The sequence below is a fragment of the Anomaloglossus baeobatrachus genome, chromosome 2 (genome assembly GCF_048569485.1).
Source record: "Anomaloglossus baeobatrachus isolate aAnoBae1 chromosome 2, aAnoBae1.hap1, whole genome shotgun sequence".
In the NCBI taxonomy this organism is placed as follows: Eukaryota; Metazoa; Chordata; class Amphibia; order Anura; family Aromobatidae; genus Anomaloglossus; species Anomaloglossus baeobatrachus.
The window spans coordinates 542,976-564,224 of NC_134354.1; the positions used below are offsets into that span (position 1 = coordinate 542,976).

At 46.8% G+C, this 21,249-nt stretch overlaps 1 protein-coding gene across 1 annotated transcript in view; it reads left to right on the forward strand.

Annotated features, from left to right (window-relative positions):
- Positions 1-21,249, forward strand: part of SLC37A1 (solute carrier family 37 member 1) — a 147,780-nt gene that overhangs the window by 121,457 nt on the left and 5,074 nt on the right. Inside the window, exons 8-19 of the mRNA XM_075334805.1 lie at positions 7,081-7,247; positions 7,342-7,376; positions 8,594-8,671; positions 8,887-9,021; positions 9,183-9,273; positions 12,605-12,667; positions 19,773-19,858; positions 19,946-19,994; positions 20,082-20,155; positions 20,249-20,327; positions 20,811-20,908; positions 21,086-21,150. Of these exons, the coding sequence (XP_075190920.1) occupies positions 7,081-7,247; positions 7,342-7,376; positions 8,594-8,671; positions 8,887-9,021; positions 9,183-9,273; positions 12,605-12,667; positions 19,773-19,858; positions 19,946-19,994; positions 20,082-20,155; positions 20,249-20,327; positions 20,811-20,908; positions 21,086-21,150 (1,020 nt within the window). The remainder of the gene's footprint in view (positions 1-7,080; positions 7,248-7,341; positions 7,377-8,593; positions 8,672-8,886; positions 9,022-9,182; positions 9,274-12,604; positions 12,668-19,772; positions 19,859-19,945; positions 19,995-20,081; positions 20,156-20,248; positions 20,328-20,810; positions 20,909-21,085; positions 21,151-21,249) is intronic.

Below are 21,249 nucleotides of genomic sequence, written 5' to 3' on the forward strand. Positions count from 1 at the left end.
CTTCACATAGATAGGAGAGCGATAGTTTACTATAGTGATATGCAGTGTAGGTGAGCTTAGCTATGGGTATAATGCTGTGTACTTCACATAGATAATAGAGCGATAGTTTACTATAGTGATGTGCAGTGTAGGTGAGCTTAGCTATGGGTATAATGCTGTGTACTTCACATAGATAGGAGAGCGATAGTTTACTATAGGGATGTGCAGTGTAGGTGAGCTTAGCTATGGGTATAATGCTGTGTACTTCACATAGATAGGAGAGCGATAGTTTACTATAGGGATGTGCAGTGTAGGTGAGCTTAGCTATGGGTATAATGCTGCGTACTTCACATAGATAATAGAGCGATAGTTTACTATAGGGATGTGCAGTGTAGGTGAGCTTAGCTATGGGTATAATGCTGTGTACTTCACATAGATAGGAGAGCGATAGTTTACTATAGGGATGTACAGTGTAGGTGAGCTTAGCTATGAGTATAATGCTGTGTACTTCACATAGATAGGAGAGCGATAGTTTACTATAGTGATATGCAGTGTAGGTGAGCTTAGCTATGGGTATAATGCTGTGTACTTCACATAGATAGGAGAGCGATAGTTTACTATAGTGATGTGCAGTGTAGGTGAGCTTAGCTACGGGTATAATGCTGTGTTCTTGACATGGATAATAGAGCGATAGTTTACTATAGGGATGTGCAGTGTAGGTGAGCTTATCTATGGGTATAATGCTGTGTACTTCACATAGATAATAGAGCGATAGTTTACTATAGAGATGTGCAGTGTAGGTGAGCTTAGCTATGGGTATAATGCTGTGTACTTCACATAGATAATAGAGCGATAGTTTACTATAGAGATGTGCAGTGTAGGTGAGCTTAGCTATGGGTATAATGCTGTGTACTTCACATAGATAGGAGAGCGATAGTTTACTATAGGGATGTGCAGTGTAGGTGAGCTTAGCTATGGGTATAATGCTGTGTACTTCACATAGATAGGAGAGCGATAGTTTACTATAGGGATGTGCAGTGTAGGTGAGCTTAGCTATGGGTATAATGCTGTGTACTTCACATAGATAGGAGAGCGATAGTTTACTATAGGGATGTGCAGTGTAGGTGAGCTTAGCTATGGGTATAATGCTGCGTACTTCACATAGATAATAGAGCGATAGTTTACTATAGGGATGTGCAGTGTAGGTGAGCTTAGCTATGGGTATAATGCTGTGTACTTCACATAGATAATAGAGCGATAGTTTACTATAGGGATGTGCAGTGTAGGTGAGCTTAGCTATGAGTATAATGCTGTGTACTTCACATAGATAGGAGAGCGATAGTTTACTATAGTGATATGCAGTGTAGGTGAGCTTAGCTATGGGTATAATGCTGTGTACTTCACATAGATAGGAGAGCGATAGTTTACTATAGGGATGTGCAGTGTAGGTGAGCTTAGCTATGGGTATAATGCTGCGTACTTCACATAGATAATAGAGCGATAGTTTACTATAGGGATGTGCAGTGTAGGTGAGCTTAGCTATGAGTATAATGCTGCATACTTCACATAGATAGGAGAGCGATAGTTTACTATAGTGATATGCAGTGTAGGTGAGCTTAGCTATGGGTATAATGCTGTGTACTTCACATAGATAGGAGAGCGATAGTTTACTATAGGGATGTGCAGTGTAGGTGAGCTTAGCTATGGGTATAATGCTGTGTACTTCACATAGATAGGAGAGCGATAGTTTACTATAGGGATGTGCAGTGTAGGTGAGCTTAGCTATGGGTATAATGCTGTGTACTTCACATAGATAATAGAGCGATAGTTTACTATAGGGATGTGCAGTGTAGGTGAGCTTAGCTATGGGTATAATGCTGCGTACTTCACATAGATAATAGAGCGATAGTTTACTATAGTGATGTACAGTGTAGGTGAGCTTAGCTATGGGTATAATGCTGTGTACCTCACATAGATAATAGAGCGATAGTTTACTATAGTGATGTGCAGTGTAGGTGAGCTTAGCTATGGGTATAATGCTGCGTACTTCACATAGATAGGAGAGTGATAGTTTACTATAGTGATGTACAGTGTAGGTGAGCTTAGCTATGGGTATAATGCTGTGTACTTCACATAGATAGGAGAGCGATAGTTTACTATAGTGATGTGCAGTGTAGGTGAGCTTAGCTATGGGTATAATGCTGTGTACTTCACATAGATAATAGAGCGATAGTTTACTATAGTGATGTGCAGTGTAGGTGAGCTTAGCTATGGGTATAATGCTGTGTACTTCACATAGATAGGAGAGCGATAGTTTACTATAGTGATGTGCAGTGTAGGTGAGCTTAGCTATGGGTATAATGCTGTGTACTTCACATAGATAGGAGAGTGATAGTTTACTATAGTGATGTGCAGTGTAGGTGAGCTTAGCTATGGGTATAATGCTGTGTACTTCACATAGATAGGAGAGTGATAGTTTACTATAAGGATGTGCAGTGTAGGTGAGCTTAGCTATGGGTATAATGCTGTGTACTTCACATAGATAGGAGAGTGATAGTTTACTATAGGGATGTGCAGTGTAGGTGAGCTTAGCTATGAGTATAATGCTGTGTACTTCACATAGATACGAGAGCGATAGTTTACTATAGTGATGTGCAGTGTAGGTGAGCTTAGCTATGGGTATAATGCTGTGTACTTCACATAGATAGGAGAGCGATAGTTTACTATAGGGATGTACAGTGTAGGTGAGCTTAGCTATGGGTATAATGCTGCGTTCTTCACATATATAGGAGAGCGATAGTTTACTATAGGGATGTACAGTGTAGGTGAGCTTAGCTATGGGTATAATGCTGTGTACTTCACATAGATAGGAGAGCGATAGTTTACTATAGTGATGTGCAGTGTAGGTGAGCTTAGCTATGGGTATAATGCTGCGTTCTTCACATATATAGGAGAGCGATAGTTTACTATAGGGATGTACAGTGTAGGTGAGCTTAGCTATGGGTATAATGCTGCGTTCTTCACATAGATAGGAGAGCGATAGTTTACTATAGTGATGTGCAGTGTAGGTGAGCTTAGCTATGGGTATAATGCTGCGTTCTTCACATAGATAGGAGAGCGATAGTTCACTATAGTGATGTGCAGTGTAGGTGAGCTTAGCTATGGGTATAATGCTGCGTTCTTCACATATATAGGAGAGCGATAGTTTACTATAGGGATGTGCAGTGTAGGTGAGCTTAGCTATGGGTATAATGCTGTGTACTTCACATAGATATTAGAGCGTTAGTTTACTATAGTGATGTGCAGTGTAGGTGAGCTTAGCTATGGGTATAATGCTGCGTACGTCACATAGATAGGAGAGCGATAGTTCACTATAGTGATGTGCAGTGTAGGTGAGCTTAGCTATTTGTATAATGCTGCGTTCTTCACATATATAGGAGAGTGATAGTTTACTATAGGGATGTACAGTGTAGGTGAGCTTAGCTATGGGTATAATGCTGTGTACTTCACATAGATAGGAGAGCGATAGTTTACTATAGTGATATGCAGTGTAGGTGAGCTTAGCTATGGGTATAATGCTGTGTACTTCACATAGATAGGAGAGTGATAGTTTACTATAGTGATGTGCAGTGTAGGTGAGCTTAGCTATGGGTATAATGCTGCATACTTCACATAGATAATAGAGCGATAGTTTACTATAGGGATGTGCAGTGTAGGTGAGCTTAGCTATGGGTATAATGCTGTGTACGTCAAATAGATAGGAGAGCGATAGTTTACTATAGTGATGTGCAGTGTAAATTGATTCCTTTGTGTATATTGCCTATATATTATGTAGAAATATATCCTTCTGTGTGTAATGACTCTATATAAGATATGCGTTTCACTTTTTGTTTTGAATTACTAAAGTAAATTAGTTTTTCAATGATATTCTAATTTATTCAGATGCACTTCTATTCAGTGGGCTCAGTGTTTCCTATTTTATGTAAATATGCAGCAGTCTCTGTGTCCTATGGGATGTATATACAGCAGTCTCGGTGTCTCCTATGTGATGTATACAGCACTTTGTGTCTCCTATGTGATGTATATACAGCAGCTTCAGTGTGTCCTATGTGATGTGTACAGCAGACCTAACATTGCTCATGTAACATTTATACAATCAAGCAGTGATGATTTCCCACTGTGAGGTGACCTGCCGTGTAACATACATCTGTGTTCTGAACCATTTACTTCTGAGATCAATCTTTTACAAACCTTTCCATCACATAGAGTTGACGGTGCTCCAGACCGATGCAAACCTGGAGAAACCGTTGCATTAACTTTTTTAATCGTAATACAACAAAAGCGGTCCTACACCACTGCACGTTATCTGCGGTGCCGCACGTGTCCACGTGGAGGGCTGCAAAATACCGTATCCCAAGCGGGGTGCTCGTCCAGCAAAGAAGTCCATGCAAAGTTACGCTGTGCTGGGTATAACTTTATTCACGTGGGTGCAGGGTAAAATGGCTGGAGACGCGCTGTGAGCCGGCTCCTTAGAACGGGACGACGGCCGTTTCGCCTACAAATTAGGCTTCCACGGGTCCACGTGTGGGACTACAACACCACCCCTCATTTTTTATAAGGAGAGTTCACAGATTGCGTCACCAACCACATAAAACATACAAAGGAGAATGCCAATACATAAAACATGTAACATGTCATACAATAATGACTATGAATTTACATATATTATAGTAAAATACTATATTCACAAACACGGATAAAAAAGGTGGTCTGAGGGAAAAACTTTTTTTTACAAAAACACTGTCAAATCAACACGGTCATTTAAACCCAAGGCGCCCTGTGCTCCATAATTAATTATCAGTTTGGCCTCTACCTGTAACAAAAATTGTTGTAAGTTACCACCCCCAGGTGGGAGGGTGACCCTCTTGAGACCGGCAAAACGCAAGACGTCCGGGTTCCCCTCGTGGTGATCACGAATATGAGTAATCAATCTGGGGGAGCCTTTACCCGACAAAATGGAGTTGTAATGTTCCCTAAACCGGATGTATAGACACCTGATTGTTTTGCCTATGTAGAACCTGCCACAAGGGCACAGGACCACATAGACAACATACTTGGTTTTACAAGAGATAAACTGGTGCACCATATGTATATGCGAGCCCACCTGCAATGAACGGCCAGTAATATGCAAGTTACAAAACCTACAATTACCACACCGGTAAGTGCCCGGTGGGCAGCATCTATCCAGCCACGTCAACGGGCTGGTGAGTTTGTTTTTGACCAACTTATCCCGCAGGTTGCTGCAGCGTCTGAACGTGACCAAGGGGTTAGCCTTGGTCATTTCAGCCAAATCTGAATCTTTCTCCAAGATATGCCAATTTTTACAAAGTGTTCTCCTTATGACCTGTTCCATCGGTCCAAAACGGAAACTAAAGATGAATCTATCCAAATTTTCCCCTCTTCCCTTAGTGCTCTTCCTCTGGACAGGCCCGGGGGTGCCGGAATTAACCCTCTCAAAGGCCGAATGAATCAGTTTGTTGGGGTACCCCCTTTGTTGTAACCTGCTTTTCAAATCCTGTGATTGCCGCAGGAAGGATTCCTCAGAGTTATTCACCCTTCGTACCCTCAGGAACTGGCTATAGGGTAAGGCTGACTTAGTATGGAAAGGGTGTGCGCTTTGAAAATGCAAAAGTGAGTTGGATGCCGTGGGTTTTCTAAATAAACAAGTGTGAAAACTGCCATCCCTGATGGAAATCTCAACGTCCAAAAAATTGAGGGTGTTGCCACCAAATGAGGAAGTGAAGGACATATTCATTGTGTTATAGGTGTTAAGATGTGACACAAAACTGCAGAACAAAGTCTCTGTGCCATCCCACACAATGAATATGTCGTCCACATACCTCAAGTAGTGGCGGATGTACCTAAAAAAGGGATTGGAGTCTGAAAACACATATTTGCATTCGAAGGAGCCCAAAAATATATTGGCCATGGCACGTGAGACAGGGGTACCCATGGCGGTACCCCCGCACTGTAAGTACCATCGGTCCAAAAACATAAATGCGTTCTTGGATAGAACAAACTCAAGGGCTTCCTCCACAAAATTGCAAAAACCGGCATCCTTGCCACTTAGCGCCACCATTTCCCTAACGGCCTGAACCCCCAGTCCCTGGGGGATGCGGGTGTACAAACTCTCGACGTCAATTGAAGTCAAAGCGAAGCCCTCCTGCCATGTTATACCTTTTAGGAGTGACAGAAAATCGCCACTATCCTTCACATAAGAGGGGATATGCCGTAACAGCGGTCTCAACAGCCAGTCCAAATAGTGCGACAACGGCTCTGTGAGAGAGCCCATCCTAGCTACTATTGGACGGCCTGGAGGATTATCCCTGCTCTTATGGATTTTAGGTATACAATACCAGTAGGGCTTCGTTGGGTATGGGGGGATCAATTTATCAACCTGTGCACGAGAAAGGAGACCCGACCCCACATACCTGACCAGAAGTCGCACCAGAGATTTTTTGAAATCTTGGATGGGGTTAGATGGTAAAGGATATATGTACTCCTATCCGCCAATTGTCTTAAGCATTCCTGCACATACTGCTGCCGGGTCAAGAGGACAACGTTGCCTACCCTTTTATGTGGTTGGTGACACAATCTGTGAGCTCTCTTTATAAAAAGAGGGGTGGTGTTGTAGTCCCACACGTGGACCCGTGGAAGCCTAATTTGTAGGCGAAACGGCCGTCGTCCGTTCTAAGGAGCCGGCTCACAGCGCGTCTCCAGCCTTTTTACCCTGCACCCACGTGAATAAAGTTATACCCAGCACAGCGGATTGAGTGCGGTCTCTCTTCTTCCTCTTGGAACTTTGCATTAACCTTTTTAATACCACCTAGCATTGCTGCCTCACCAAGAAGCTCCAGCCATCACATTAGGGGGAAGTCATTCAAAATTTGAGCAAATGTAGCCGGGTAATTTTTAGGTTGATAATTTTGTACAGTACTGATGGTATAAATTTGCAAATGAGTCTTCGCAGAAATACAAAATGTTGCCACCCCTGCTGTAGTGACCGGATCGGTCTCTCCATCTGTCTCTTCTCTGTATTAGGAGAGGTCTCATCATGGGAGTGTGGAACTCACACACATCGGTGGGTAACATCTTGGGGTCTCTGATTGCTGGATACTGGGTGTCCTCCTGTTGGGGGATGTCATTTGTGGTCCCCGGTGTGATAATTACAGTCATGGGCCTCATCTGCTTCCTGTTCCTCATAGAGCGTAAGTCACATGCGTTTTTGGTGCGCACTTATTATAATATCGTCTCTTCTTTCCGCTGATTCTCATTACATGCTATTATGTTTGTTGTGTTCAGATCCCCGCGATATTAAGTCAGACCTTGCTCCTCTGGTAATTATATCCTCCGCTACCTTTCAGGACTTTTCCTCCACCTGAGTGTGCATGTTAGACTGCTGCTTGCTCTAACTTCTTAATCCATAGCATGCCTGCACACTTGTTACATACCCCTTCTTGCTCACCTGCCAGTTGCTGGGCTTTCTTTCTTGCCTGCTGCCTACTTCCGTTTTCTTGCTTACCTGTTGTGTTCTCCGACTTTTTAATAACCTGTTGCTTTTTTGCCTTCCTAAAGACTTGTTTACTTGATGCTCGCTCAGCCTTCTTGCTTACCTGCTGCTCACTTGGCCTTCTTGCTTACCTGCTGCTCGCTCAGCCTTCTTGCTTACCTGCTGCTCGCTCAGCCTTCTTGCTTACCTTCTACTCACTTAGCCTTCTTGCTTATCTGCTGCTCGCTCGGCTTTCTTGCTTACATGCTGCTTGCTCAGCCTTCTTGCTTACCAGCTGCTCGCTCTGCCTTCTTGCTTACCAGCTGCTCGCTCGGCCTTCTTGCTTCCTGGCTGCTCACTCGGCCTTCTTGCTTACCTGCTGCTCACTCGGCCTTCTGGCTTACCTGCTGCTCACTTAGCCTTCTTGCTTACCTGCTGCTCGCTCGGTTTTCTTGCTTACCTGCTGTTCGCTCAGCCTTTTTGCTTACCTGCTGCTCACTTAGCCTTCTTGCTTACCTGCTGCTCGCTCGGTTTTCTTGCTTACCGGATGCCCGCTCATTTTTTTGCTTACCTGCTGCTCGCTCGGCCTTCTTGCTTACCTGCTGCTCGCTCAGCCTTCTTGCTTACCTTCTGCTCACTCTGCTTTCTTGCTTACCAGCTGCTCGCTCAGCCTTCTTGCTTACCAGCTGCTCGCTCGGCCTTCTTGCTTCCTGGCTGCTCACTCGGCCTTCTTGCTTACCTGCTGCTCACTCGGCCTTCTGGCTTACCTGCTGCTCATTTAGCATTCTTGCTTACCTGCTGCTCGCTTGGTTTTCTTGCTTACCTGCTGTTCGCTCGGCCTGTTTGCTTACCTGCTGCTCACTTAGCCTTCTTGCTTACCTGCTGCTCGCTCGGTTTTCTTGCTTACCTGCTGCTCGCTCGTCCTTCTTGCTTACCTGCTGCTCGCTCGTCCTTCTTGCCTACCTGCTGCTCGCTCGGCCTTCTTGCTTATTTGCCACACGCTCGGCCTTCTTGCTTACCTCCTGCTCATCATCTTTAATGTAATCAATGGCTTCTCCCCCACAGTCTCCTCTAAACGTGTCATGTAATGGACTCAAGATCCAGAATCAGATCCTAAAAGCCGAAGAGTCATATCCAGAAAAGGTAAAGGTCTGAAGGCTTATAATATGTGGAATGTGGACTGTATGGGGAATGTTGTGGCTTACAGGATGACTTGTTTGGGGTTGTTGACCTCTGGTGAGGTGCCCCCCCCCCCATGTGAATGCTGGGGTAAGGGTTGTCAGGGCTCTTCCTCTTTGGAATATCCACATTTTTAAGGCTTACTACAGAGTTTTATTATGGATATCTTTTTATTTTAGAGCTGGGAGACCCAGAATATGCTGGGACCGACACCCGTGTACCCCACCCATCATGTGGTCGTTCTGCAGAAGGATCCCAGTGCTGGGAAGAGTGGGACTTCTGCCATCAGCTTCTTTGGGGCACTACAAATACCAGTAAGTGCAGAGGAGACGTCACATCTCCACCATGATCATAATGTCAGCCAATTCTATAAGGCGGAGGTAGGAATATGGCTTGAGAGAAAGATGAGACCTGATGAGCAGGACAGAGCTCCGGCCGGTGCGGGTTATGTGCTGACTGTGATTCTTTCCTGCAGGGGGTGGTAGAGTTCTCCATGTGTCTGTTATTTGCCAAGCTGGTCAGTTACACCTTCCTCTTCTGGTTGCCGCTCTACATGGCCAATGTCGGTGAGTGTCACTGTCCTTTCTATGTAATGTGCGTCCTCCAACTATCTTATAGAAAGGTCCATCCATCTCTCCCCTGTGATTAGCACAAATTACCCATAGAACGGTGTCTCCATATGCCTTCACTACCACAAGTCCCCCATAGAACGGTGTCTCCATATGCTTCACTACCATAAATTCCCCCATAGAATTGTGTCTCCATATGCCTTCACTACCATAAATTCCCCCATAGAACGGTGTCTCCATATGCCTTCACTACCACAAATCTCCTATAGAACGGTGTCTCCATATGCCTTCACTACCATAAATCCCCCATACAACAGTGTCTCCATATGCCTTCACTACCATAAATCCCCCATACAACAGTGTCTCCATATGCCTTCACTACCATAAATCCCCCATACAACAGTGTCTCCATATGCCTTCACTACCATAAATCCCCCATACAACAGTGTCTCCATATGCCTTCACTACCATAAATCCCCCATACAACAGTGTCTCCATATGCCTTCACTACCATAAATTCCCCATACAACAGTGTCTCCATATGCCTTCACTACCATAAATTCCCCCATAGAATGGTGTCTCTATATGCCTTCACTACCACAAATCCCCCATAGAATGGTGTCTCCATATCCCTTCACTACCACAAATCCCCCATAGAACGGTGTCTCCATATGCCTTCACTACCATAAATTCCCCCATAGAACGGTGTCTCCATATCCCTTCACTACCACCAACGCACCACAGAACGGTGTCTCTATATGCCTTCACTACCACAAATCCCCCATAGAACGGTGTCTCCATATGCCTTCACTACCATAAATTCCCCCATAGAACGGTGTCTCCATATCCCTTCACTACCACCAACGCACCATAGAACGGTGTCTCCATATCCCTTCACTACCACCAACACACCACAGAACGGTGTCTCTATATGCCTTCACTACCACAAATCCCCCATAGAATTGTGTCTCCATATCCCTTCACTATCGCCAACGCACCACAGAACGGTGTCTCCATATGCCTTCACTACCATAAATTCCCCCATAGAACGGCGTCTCCATATCCCTTCACTACCACCAACGCACCATAGAACGGTGTCTCCATATCCCTTCACTACCACCAACACACCACAGAACGGTGTCTCCATATGCCTTCACTACCATAAATTCCCCCATAGAATTGTGTCTCCATATCCCTTCACTATCGCCAACGCACCACAGAACGGTGTCTCCATATGCCTTCACTACCATAAATTCCCCATACAACAGTGTCTCCATATGCCTTCACTACCATAAATTCCCCCATAGAATGGTGTCTCTATATGCCTTAACTACCACAAATCCCCCATAGAATGGTGTCTCCATATGCCTTCACTACCACAAATCCCCCATAGAACGGTGTCTCCATATGCCTTCACTACCATAAATTCCCCCATAGAACGGCGTCTCCATATCCCTTCACTACCACCAACGCACCATAGAACGGTGTCTCCATATCCCTTCACTACCACCAACGCACCACAGAACGGTGTCTCTATATGCCTTCACTACCACAAATCCCCCATAGAACGGTGTCTCCATATGCCTTCACTACCATAAATTTCCCCATAGAACGGTGTCTCCATATCCCTTCACTACCACCAACGCACCATAGAACGGTGTCTCCATATCCCTTCACTACCACCAACACACCACAGAACGGTGTCTCTATATGCCTTCACTACCACAAATCCCCCATAGAACGGTGTCTCCATATGCCTTCACTACCATAAATTCCCCCATAGAACGGTGTCTCCATATCCCTTCACTATCACCAACGCACCACAGAACGGTGTCTCCATATGCCTTCACTACCATAAATTCCCCCATAGAACGGTGTCTCCATATCCCTTCACTATCACCAACGCACCACAGAACGGTGTCTGCATATCCCTTCGCTACCACCAATCCCCCATAGAACGGTGTCTCCATTTCCTTTCACTACCACCAACGCATCACAGAACGGTGTCTCCATATCCCTTCACTACCACAAATCCCCCATAGAACGGTGTCTCCATATCCCTTCACTACCACCAACACACCATAGAACGGTGTCTCCATTTCCCTTCACTACCACCAACGCACCACAGAACGGTGTCTCCATATCCCTTCACTACCACCAACACACCATAGAACGGTGTCTCCATTTCCCTTCACTACCACCAACGCACCACAGAACGGTGTCTCCATATCCTTTCACTACCACCAACGCACAACTAGATGGACTTAGTCTCCCTTCAACCTTAAAAACTATGATACTATGATACCACAGAACGGTGTCTCCATCCCTTCACTACCACCAACGCACCATAGAACGGTGTCTCCATATCCCTTCACTACCACCAACGCACCATAGAACGGTGTCTCCATATGGCTTCACTACCACCAACGCACCATAGATCGCTCCGGATACCATCATCTCTGTCCACTATCAGGGTTACCTAAATTATTATTTCTAGTGCTGAACCTCCACCCTTACCAGACTGCTCTTGATGCTCATTTCACATGACCTGTACAATCCTGGAGGAGGGACCACCCACCAATTTATTCTGTATGGAGGAAAACTTGTGTGGCATGGTTGTAGCGTTACAATGAGCCATACAATATCTGTATTATGGCGACATCCGCCTTCCATACAAATTCATGTTCTCCATTCCATCACATCCTCTCTCCACACATTTCCTCCATCTACACACATCTAATTGTCCTTTGTTCTCCATTCCATCACATCCTCTCTCCCCACATTTCCTCCATCTGCACACATCTACTTGTCCTTTGTTCTCCATTCCTTCACTTCCTCTGTCCCCACATTTCCTCCATCCGCACACATCTACTTGTCCACTGTTCTTCATTCCTTCACGTACTCTCTCCACACCTTTCCTCCATCCGCACACATCTACTTGTCCACTGTTCTCCATTCCTTCACGTACTCTCTCCACACATTTCCTCCATCCGCACACATCTACTTGTCCACTGTTCTCCATTCCTTCACGTACTCTCTCCACACATTTCCTCCATCCGCACACATCTACTTGTCCTCTGTTCTCCATTCCTTCACATCCTCTCTCCACACATTTCCTCCATCTGCACACATCTACTTGTCCTCTATGTTCTTCATTCCTTCACGTCCTCTCTCCCCACATCACCATCCGCACACACCTTTGTTCTCCATTCCTTCACGTCCTCTCTCCCCACATCTCCATCCACACATCCCCCTCAGTGTTCTCCATGTGCCTTGGAGTTATTTTCTGCTCCTCAGGTAGCTCCAGTTACTGTTGCTCTCCTTGCAGGTCACATGGACGCCCGTCACGCTGGAGATCTATCGACGTTGTTTGATGTTGGTGGAATTATTGGTGAGTCTTAAACAGAATATTGGGGGCTTCGCAGCAAAGCAGCGCTCACACAATATAGGCAAGATATGGCAGTGATAAGAAGTGGGCTACTGCCTGACGTCTACTGATATATATTGATTTTTTTTTTTTTTTAAACACAAATTTTATTGCAGTTTTCAGAATCATTACAATATGTCTAACATTTGAACAAGAACAAATTCACCTTACCAATTTACCCACCCTTGTCTTAACCCACCCTCTTTTATTCCCACTTTATCCCCCCCAACATTTTTAATACACAGAACACCAGGTATAAGTCGCGAAAGAACACACAGCTCCTCTATATTCTGATTCCCGTTTGAAGCCCTATTTCTCTGAAACCCTCGTCTCGCCCTACTGTCGTGTCTCTACTGCGTGTGTATTTTCAGCTTTCCCAATGTGCCTTGCAAGTCTCCCAGTAGATACCATTCCGTATTAGTGAAAGGAGATACCACTTTCCGTATTTCTGCAACTCCATACTGTTGTACTATAAATCTCTTCCATTTTTTAAAAAAGTTTCCCGTTAGTTCGTCCTTATTTCTTTCGGCTTCCAACTGTTCAATATTGAGCAGCTTTTTAATCTGATTGACCACCTCCTCCTCTGATGGAACAGATTCCTCGAGCCATCTGCGTAGTAGGGTCTTTTTCCCTATCATAGCAATATTATGGAAGAGTCTTGGAATCGTGGTCCCCTGTGTATCTCCTCCTCCTTCCTTTTCTTTAGTCCTGTGGTGGAAAATCCATAACAATGGGTCTAGTTCCATTTCCACTTCCCATACTTTTTCTATAAGTGTCTTCATTTTTCCCCAAAATTTCTGACTTTGTGGGCACTGCCAAATCCCGTGGTATAAGTCTGTTTTCGGCTGTTTACATTTGGGGCAATGTTCTATTTTATTCATGGTCTGCTTGGTAGGGATGTTAAAACCATAAATTGCTCTGTGCATTAATCTAAACTGTGTGTCCCTCCAGCCCTCATTAATCACCTCCTTCCTCATCCTCATCCATCCCTGCTGTATCTTTTCCCCTGCCTCTGTATCTTTTAGTTGTCGTGCCCACGCTCCCCAGACCTGGTCCGAGTGCAGTGGTACCAGTGCTGTTCTCAGATCTTTGTACAGGGAGGAGATAGTAATCTCCTGTTTATCCTTCATTATAAATTGGTCCATTTCATTCATTACCTGTTCTTTTTTAACATCCCTCAATAGTCCCATTATTGCCTTTTCCACCTGTTTGTATTGTATGATTTGGAATGGGGAAAGCCCGTACCTGTTCACCATCTCCTCAAGGGTCAACCATCTATGTTCCGTTTCATGGAGCAGATCCTTCACCCCACTGATCCCCTTATTTCTCCATTCTAGAAATAGTTTGTTTTCCCTCCCTGCTGGGAATTCCGGAAAATTCCAGATATTTAGGTATTTGGAGATTCGCCAGGACAGGTTAAACTTTTTCCTCACTGCTTTCCACGCCATTATCGTGTCCCTACATACCAGGGAGTGCTTAATTTTCCTCGGAATATTGGCCAATGACGTGTGTAATATTGCCCCCAAGTCCCATGGTCTACAGTACTCACTTTCCAATTTTATGTTAGAATAGCTATTTGTCTTCCTCAGCCAGTCTATTACGTGCCTCATCAAGCATGCAAGGTTGTAGCCTCTCACATTTGGCATCTTGATTCCTCCCTTTTCCAGTGGTAGCATTAGTTTTTCCGCCCTAATTCTTGGTCTTTTTCTCTTTCATAGGAAGCTTGTAAATGCTTTATTCAGTCTATTTACATCCGCATGCTTTAATAATATAGGGATAGTCTGCATTGGGTATAGCAGCTTCGAGAAACTCATCATTTTTAAGAGGTGGTTTCTACCTAGCAGGGATAGCGGCAGCCCCTCCCACATCCTATACCTAGCAGGGATAGCGGCAGCCCCTCCCACATCTTATACCTAGCAGGGATAGCGGCAGCCCCTCCCACATCTTATACCTAGCAGGGATAGCGGCAGCCCCTCCCACATCTTATACCTAGCAGGGATAGCGGCAGCCCCTCCCACATCTTATACCTAGCAGGGATAGCGGCAGCCCCTCCCACATCTTATACCTAGCAGGGATAGCGGCAGCCCCTCCCACATCTTATACCTAGCAGGGATAGCGGCAGCCCCTCCCACATCTTATACCTAGCAGGGATAGCGGCAGCCCCTCCCACATCTTATACCTAGCAGAGATAGCGGCAGCCCCTCCCACATCTTATACCTAGCAGGGATAGCGGGCGCCCCTCCCACATCTTATACCTAGCAGGGATAGCGGCAGCCCCTCCCACATCTTATACCTAGCAGGGATAGCGGCAGCCCCTCCCACATCTTATACCTAGCAGGGATAGCGGCAGCCCCTCCCACATCTTTAGCTCTCGTTCTATTTTCTGTATCACCGGTTTGAAGTTTAATTCATAAATGGAGGCAGGCTGGCGTCCCATCTGGATCCCCAGGTATTTAAGGTGGGTTTTTGCTATCGGTAACCCACATATGTTATCCCCTATTCCATAGGTTTTCAGGGATGACATGGTTCGCTCATTCAGAAACAGTATTTCACATTTTGTCTTGTTCAATTTAAAACCTGCCATAGACCCAAATCTCTCTATCTGTTGTATTGTTTTTAAAAGGTCATTCTGTGGTCTATTCATGAATAATATGATATCGTCCGCGAATAGAGCTGAATGTACTTTTTCCATTCCAATGTTAATGCCCTCAAAGCAATCTCCTCCATTGATCAGTTTTGATAATGGCTCAATGGCTAGATTGAACGAGAGGAGACAGCGGGCACCCCTGTCTCGTCCCTTTGGTCAAAGAGAAGGGTCGTGACAAAAATCCGGGTGTCGCCACTCTTGCCTGAGGGTTTGCATATAGTATACCTATAAATGTTCTGAATGCTCCCCTGAAGCCCATATTATCTAGGACTGTTTCCAGCCATGGCCACTGCACATTATCAAACGCTTTTTCAGCATCCAACGTGATCATGGCTGGCAACTCCCCTCCTTGTAGATCCCTGTGTCTGATGGCGTCCATTACTATCATGGCCTTTCTTACGTTTGTCACGGCTGCTCTCCCCTTTGCAAACCCCGATTGGGCGGGAGAAATTAGCCTTGGTAATACCTCTGCCAATCGATTGGCCATCAATTTGGCCACTAGTTTAAGGTCTTGGTTGATTAGTGAGATTGGTCTATAATTCGTTGGATTGTCCAAATTTTTGTCTCCCTTGGGTAAAAGTTTTATATATGCAGTGTTAAGGTGGCTAGACATTCCTGTACCCCCTAACATTTTATTAAACATATGTGTCAGCGTTGGTGAAATTTCCTCCTTTAGTACTTTATAGAATTCCCTATTGAACCCGTCAGGCCCCGGTGCTTTATGTATACTCAGTTCTCCTATTGTTGTTTGCACTTCCTCTATTGTGATGTCCGCGTTCAGTCGAGTCAGTTCGTCCTCGGTTATTTGTGTAAGTCCTAATGTCTTTAGCCACTCCCTCCCTCCTTCTCCATTTTCATCCCCCTTACTATATAGTTTGGCATAGTATTCCCCCAAGATCTGGTTGATCTCCTGCGGATTCGTCGATTTGGTCCCATCCTGTCTTGTCATACTAGCTATTAACGTCAACGGTCGTCTTCCCTTTGCCAGGTTAGCCAGCAGTTTACCTGCCTTATTGCCAAATCGGTGCAAGTCAACCTCCTGTTGTGACCGAACTAGTTCTTCTCGTTTTCCTACCCACATGTCAAACTCTTGTTTTGCTTCCTTCCACTCTTCTTTTGCTTTTTGGGATTTGTTTTCTAGGTACCTTGTGTATTTCTCTCTCAAACTAGTGCTTGCCTCCTGGTAATGTTTTTGCGTCTGTTTCCTGATTTTGGCTACATGCCCCATCAGTCTCCCCCTTAATACTACTTTTGCTGTTTCCCAGAATAGCATTGCCTCTTCCTCATGCCCGCTGTTAGTGCCGCAATATTCTTCCCACCACTCCTTTAAGGTTTTAATAAAATCTTTATCTTTGAGTAAGAATGATGGAAATCTCCATATATAATCCGAGCCCCACTGTATTCTGTCATTTAAGTCTAAGGTCACCGGGCTGTGGTCGGATATAACCATGTTCTCTATGTCTACATCCTTGACCCTGTGCCAGAGTCTTTGGTCTACTAACATAAAGTCAATCCTTGACCATGCTTCGTGTGGGTGTGAGTAGTGTGTAAATTCACGTTCATATGGGTGTTGCGTTCTCCAACTGTCCTGCAGATTTGTGTCTTCCAGTAATTTGGCCATCAAACCCTTTGTATTCCTACTCTGCCTACCTTGTTCCTTGCCATACCTCCTATCCTCCTCTTTCGAAACTACTGCATTAAAATCTCCCCCCACTATCTTATTTGGGTCTACATCCACTCCCAATTTGTTGGTGATAAAGTCAAAGAAGGCTTTTTGTTCGTTATTAGGGGCGTATATATTGTTTATGCTAAACTCTCCCTGTGGGCTAGTTAATTTGATATGTATGTACCTCCCACCATCATCACTGTCTTGGGACACTACTATTGATATTTTACAGCTGGTACACTGTTGTGGTATATTATGCTATATGGACTGTGTGTTGCCTGTAAAGGTGGATTGTACTCCCTATGTGGTGACTCCTGTAAGAGAGACCCTCTGTGGTGACTCCTGGGAGCAGACCCTCTGTGGTGACTCCTGTGAGCAGACCCTCTGTGGTGACTCCTGTGAGCAGACCCTCTGTGGTGACTCCTGTGAGCAGACCCTCTGTGGTGACTCCTGTGAGCAGACCCTCTGTGGTGACTCCTGTGAGAGAGACCCTATGTGGTGACTCCTGTGAGAGAGACCCTCTGTGGTGACTCCTGTAAGAGAGACCCTCTGTGGTGACTCCTGTGAGCAGACCCTCTGTGGTGACTCCTGGGAGCAGACCCTCTGTGGTGACTCCTGGGAGCAGACCCTCTGTGGTGACTCCTGGGAGCAGACCCTCTGTGGTGACTCCTGGGAGCAGACCCTCTGTGGTGACTCCTGTGAGAGAGACCCTCTGTGGTGACTCCTGTGAGAGAGACCCTCTGTGGTGACTCCTGTGAGAGAGACCCTCTGTGGTGACTCCTGTAAGAGAGACCCTCTGTGGTGACTCCTGTAAGAGAGACCCTCTGTGGTGACTCCTGTAAGAGAGACCCTCTGTGGTGACTCCTGTGAGCAGACCCTCTGTGGTGACTCCTGTGAGAGAGACCCTCTGTGGTGACTCCTGTGAGCAGACCCTCTGTGGTGACTCCTGTGAGAGAGACCCTCTGTGGTGACTCCTGTGAGAGAGACCCTCTGTGGTGACTCCTGTGAGAGAGACCCTCTGTGGTGACTCCTGGGAGCAGACCCTCTGTGGTGACTCCTGTGAGAGAGACCCTCTGTGGTGACTCCTGTGAGAGAGACCCTCTGTGGTGACTCCTGTGAGAGAGACCCTCTGTGGTGACTCCTGTAAGAGAGACCCTCTGTGGTGACTCCTGTAAGAGAGACCCTCTGTGGTGACTCCTGTAAGAGAGACCCTCTGTGGTGACTCCTGTGAGCAGACCCTCTGTGGTGACTCCTGTGAGAGAGACCCTCTGTGGTGACTCCTGTGAGCAGACCCTCTGTGGTGACTCCTGTGAGAGAGACCCTCTGTGGTGACTCCTGTGAGAGAGACCCTCTGTGGTGACTCCTGTGAGAGAGACCCTCTGTGGTGACTCCTGGGAGCAGACCCTCTGTGGTGACTCCTGGGAGCAGACCCTCTGTGGTGACTCCTGTAAGAGAGACCCTCTGTGGTGACTCCTGTAAGAGAGACCCTCTGTGGTGACTCCTGTGAGAGAGACCTTCTGTGGTGACTCCTGTGAGAGAGACCCTCTGTGGTGACTCCTGTGAGAGAGACCCTCTGTGGTGACTCCTGTGAGAGAGACCCTCTGTGGTGACTCCTGTGAGAGAGACCCTCTGTGGTGACTCCTGTGAGAGAGACCCTCTGTGGTGACTCCTGTGAGAGAGACCCTCTGTGGTGACTCCTGTGAGAGAGACCCTCTGTGGTGACTCCTGTGAGAGAGACCCTCTGTGGTGACTCCTGTGAGAGAGACCCTCTGTGGTGACTCCTGGGAGCAGACCCTCTGTGGTGACTCCTGTGAGAGAGACACTCTGTGGTGACTCCTGGGAGCAGACCCTCTGTGGTGACTCCTGGGAGCAGACCCTCTGTGGTGACTCCTGGGAGCAGACCCTCTGTGGTGACTCCTGGGAGCAGACCCTCTGTGGTGACTCCTGTGAGAGAGACCCTCTGTGGTGACTCCTGTGAGAGAGACCCTCTGTGGTGACTCCTGTGAGAGAGACCCTCTGTGGTGACTCCTGTGAGAGAGACCCTCTGTGGTGACTCCTGGGAGCAGACCCTCTGTGGTGACTCCTGGGAGCAGACCCTCTGTGGTGACTCCTGTGAGAGAGACACTCTGGTGACTCCTGGGAGCAGACCCTCTGTGGTGACTCCTGTGAGCAGACCCTCTGTGGTGACTCCTGTGAGAGAGACCCTCTGTGGTGACTCCTGGGAGCAGACCCTCTGTGGTGACTCCTGTGAGAGAGACACTCTGTGGTGACTCCTGGGAGCAGACCCTCTGTGGTGACTCCTGGGAGCAGACCCTCTGTGGTGACTCCTGGGAGCAGACCCTCTGTGGTGACTCCTGGGAGCAGACCCTCTGTGGTGACTCCTGGGAGCAGACCCTCTGTGGTGACTCCTGTGAGAGAGACCCTCTGTGGTGACTCCTGTGAGAGAGACCCTCTGTGGTGACTCCTGTGAGAGAGACCCTCTGTGGTGACTCCTGTGAGAGAGACCCTCTGTGGTGACTCCTGTGAGAGAGACCCTCTGTGGTGACTCCTGGGAGCAGACCCTCTGTGGTGACTCCTGGGAACAGACCCTCTGTGGTGACTCCTGTATGTTACCACTACTGCCGTATCCCACTGACATCATTTTACAATATGGCGCCGGGGCCCCCAGCTTTGTTTGCTTCCCTCTAATACCAGTCCTAGGCACTAGAGATTTAATGAACCCCAAATAGAAGACGCTAAAATTGTTTCTCCATCAGGTGGGATTCTTGCAGGAGTGGTCTCTGATAAATCCCACAAGCGGGCGACAACCTGTGGTCTGATGCTGCTTTGTGCTGCCCCCACGGTGAGGATATGAATGGTCTGGAGCACTTTCTATGGTGGTCTATGCTTCCAATGTGATGTTCTCACTTGTAGACCTGTTGTGTTACAGCTTTACTTCTTCTCGGCTGTCAGTAAAACCGGCCCAGCTTCTACAGTGTGTAAGTAAGAAAGTGCTCTGTACCGACCGCTCCAGAGGTGACTTCTCTATTCCTTGCCCACCACTAACTGTGCCCCCTCTACCTCAGTGATGCTGCTTGTCTGTGGAGCTCTGGTCAATGGCCCATATTCCCTCATCACAACCGCCGTGTCTGCTGACCTGGTGAGTAAAGGTTAATGGGTGCAGAGCCACAACGTGATGCTGTTTTTCTGCTTCTATATCAGAATTTCTTCTATTGTTTATCTTATTTCACAGGGAACTCACAACTCATTAAAAGGAAATGCCCATGCCCTATCCACAGTGACTGCCATCATAGATGGGACGGGCTCAGTGGGTAAGACTCTAGTAATTGTGCATTATGCATGTCTAATAATAATCTACCTCTCACCTTGCACCACCTATGCCCAGCACTACTCGGCGCCATCATCACCCTGCACTACTCGGCGCCATCATCACCCTGTACTACTCTGCGCCATCATCACCCTGCAATACTCTGCGCCATCATCACCCTGCACTACTCTGCGCCATCATCACCCTACACTACTCTGCGCCATCATCACCCTGCACTACTCTGCGCCATCATCACCCTGCACTACTCTGCGCCATCATCACCCTGCACTAATTGGCGCCATCATCATCCTGCACTACTCAGCACCACCCTCACTCTGCTCCACCACCTCTGATTCTTTTCATTTTTGCCATCCAAACATTCCACCATCTTTGGTCTTAATCTTCTCTTCCATACTGTGCCCTACCCATGACTTGCCTCACATCCACCCCTGACTAGTGTTGTCTGCCTCCCTCTGTCTGTCCGCAGGTGCTGCCCTTGGTCCTCTGCTGGCTGGCCTCCTGTCTCCATACGGCTGGCACAATGTGTTTTTCATGCTCATGATGAGTGATGCATTTGCCCTATTGGTGAGTAGTTGTGGCATTAGATCCACCGTAGACTCCATGTTGTTACTATGCCAGTCCAGATGAGTCTCCTGCGTGAGGCCAATGGGTCAACTGGGCCATCGCTGGTCTGACCAGGCTGCCCCGATACAGTCTATGATCTTCCTGTCTTATTCAGTCTTTTTTTTTTTTCATTCTCAGTTTTTATTGCGCCTCATCAAGAAAGAATTGAAATGTGTCCGGCAACCAATAGTGGAACAGACAGCGTGAGTGATATCGCCCCCAGCCAAAGGCCCCCACCAGTGGCGTCCCTCAGCGGTGTCCTCAGCGGTGTCCACCAGCGGGATCCACCAGCGAGGTCCACC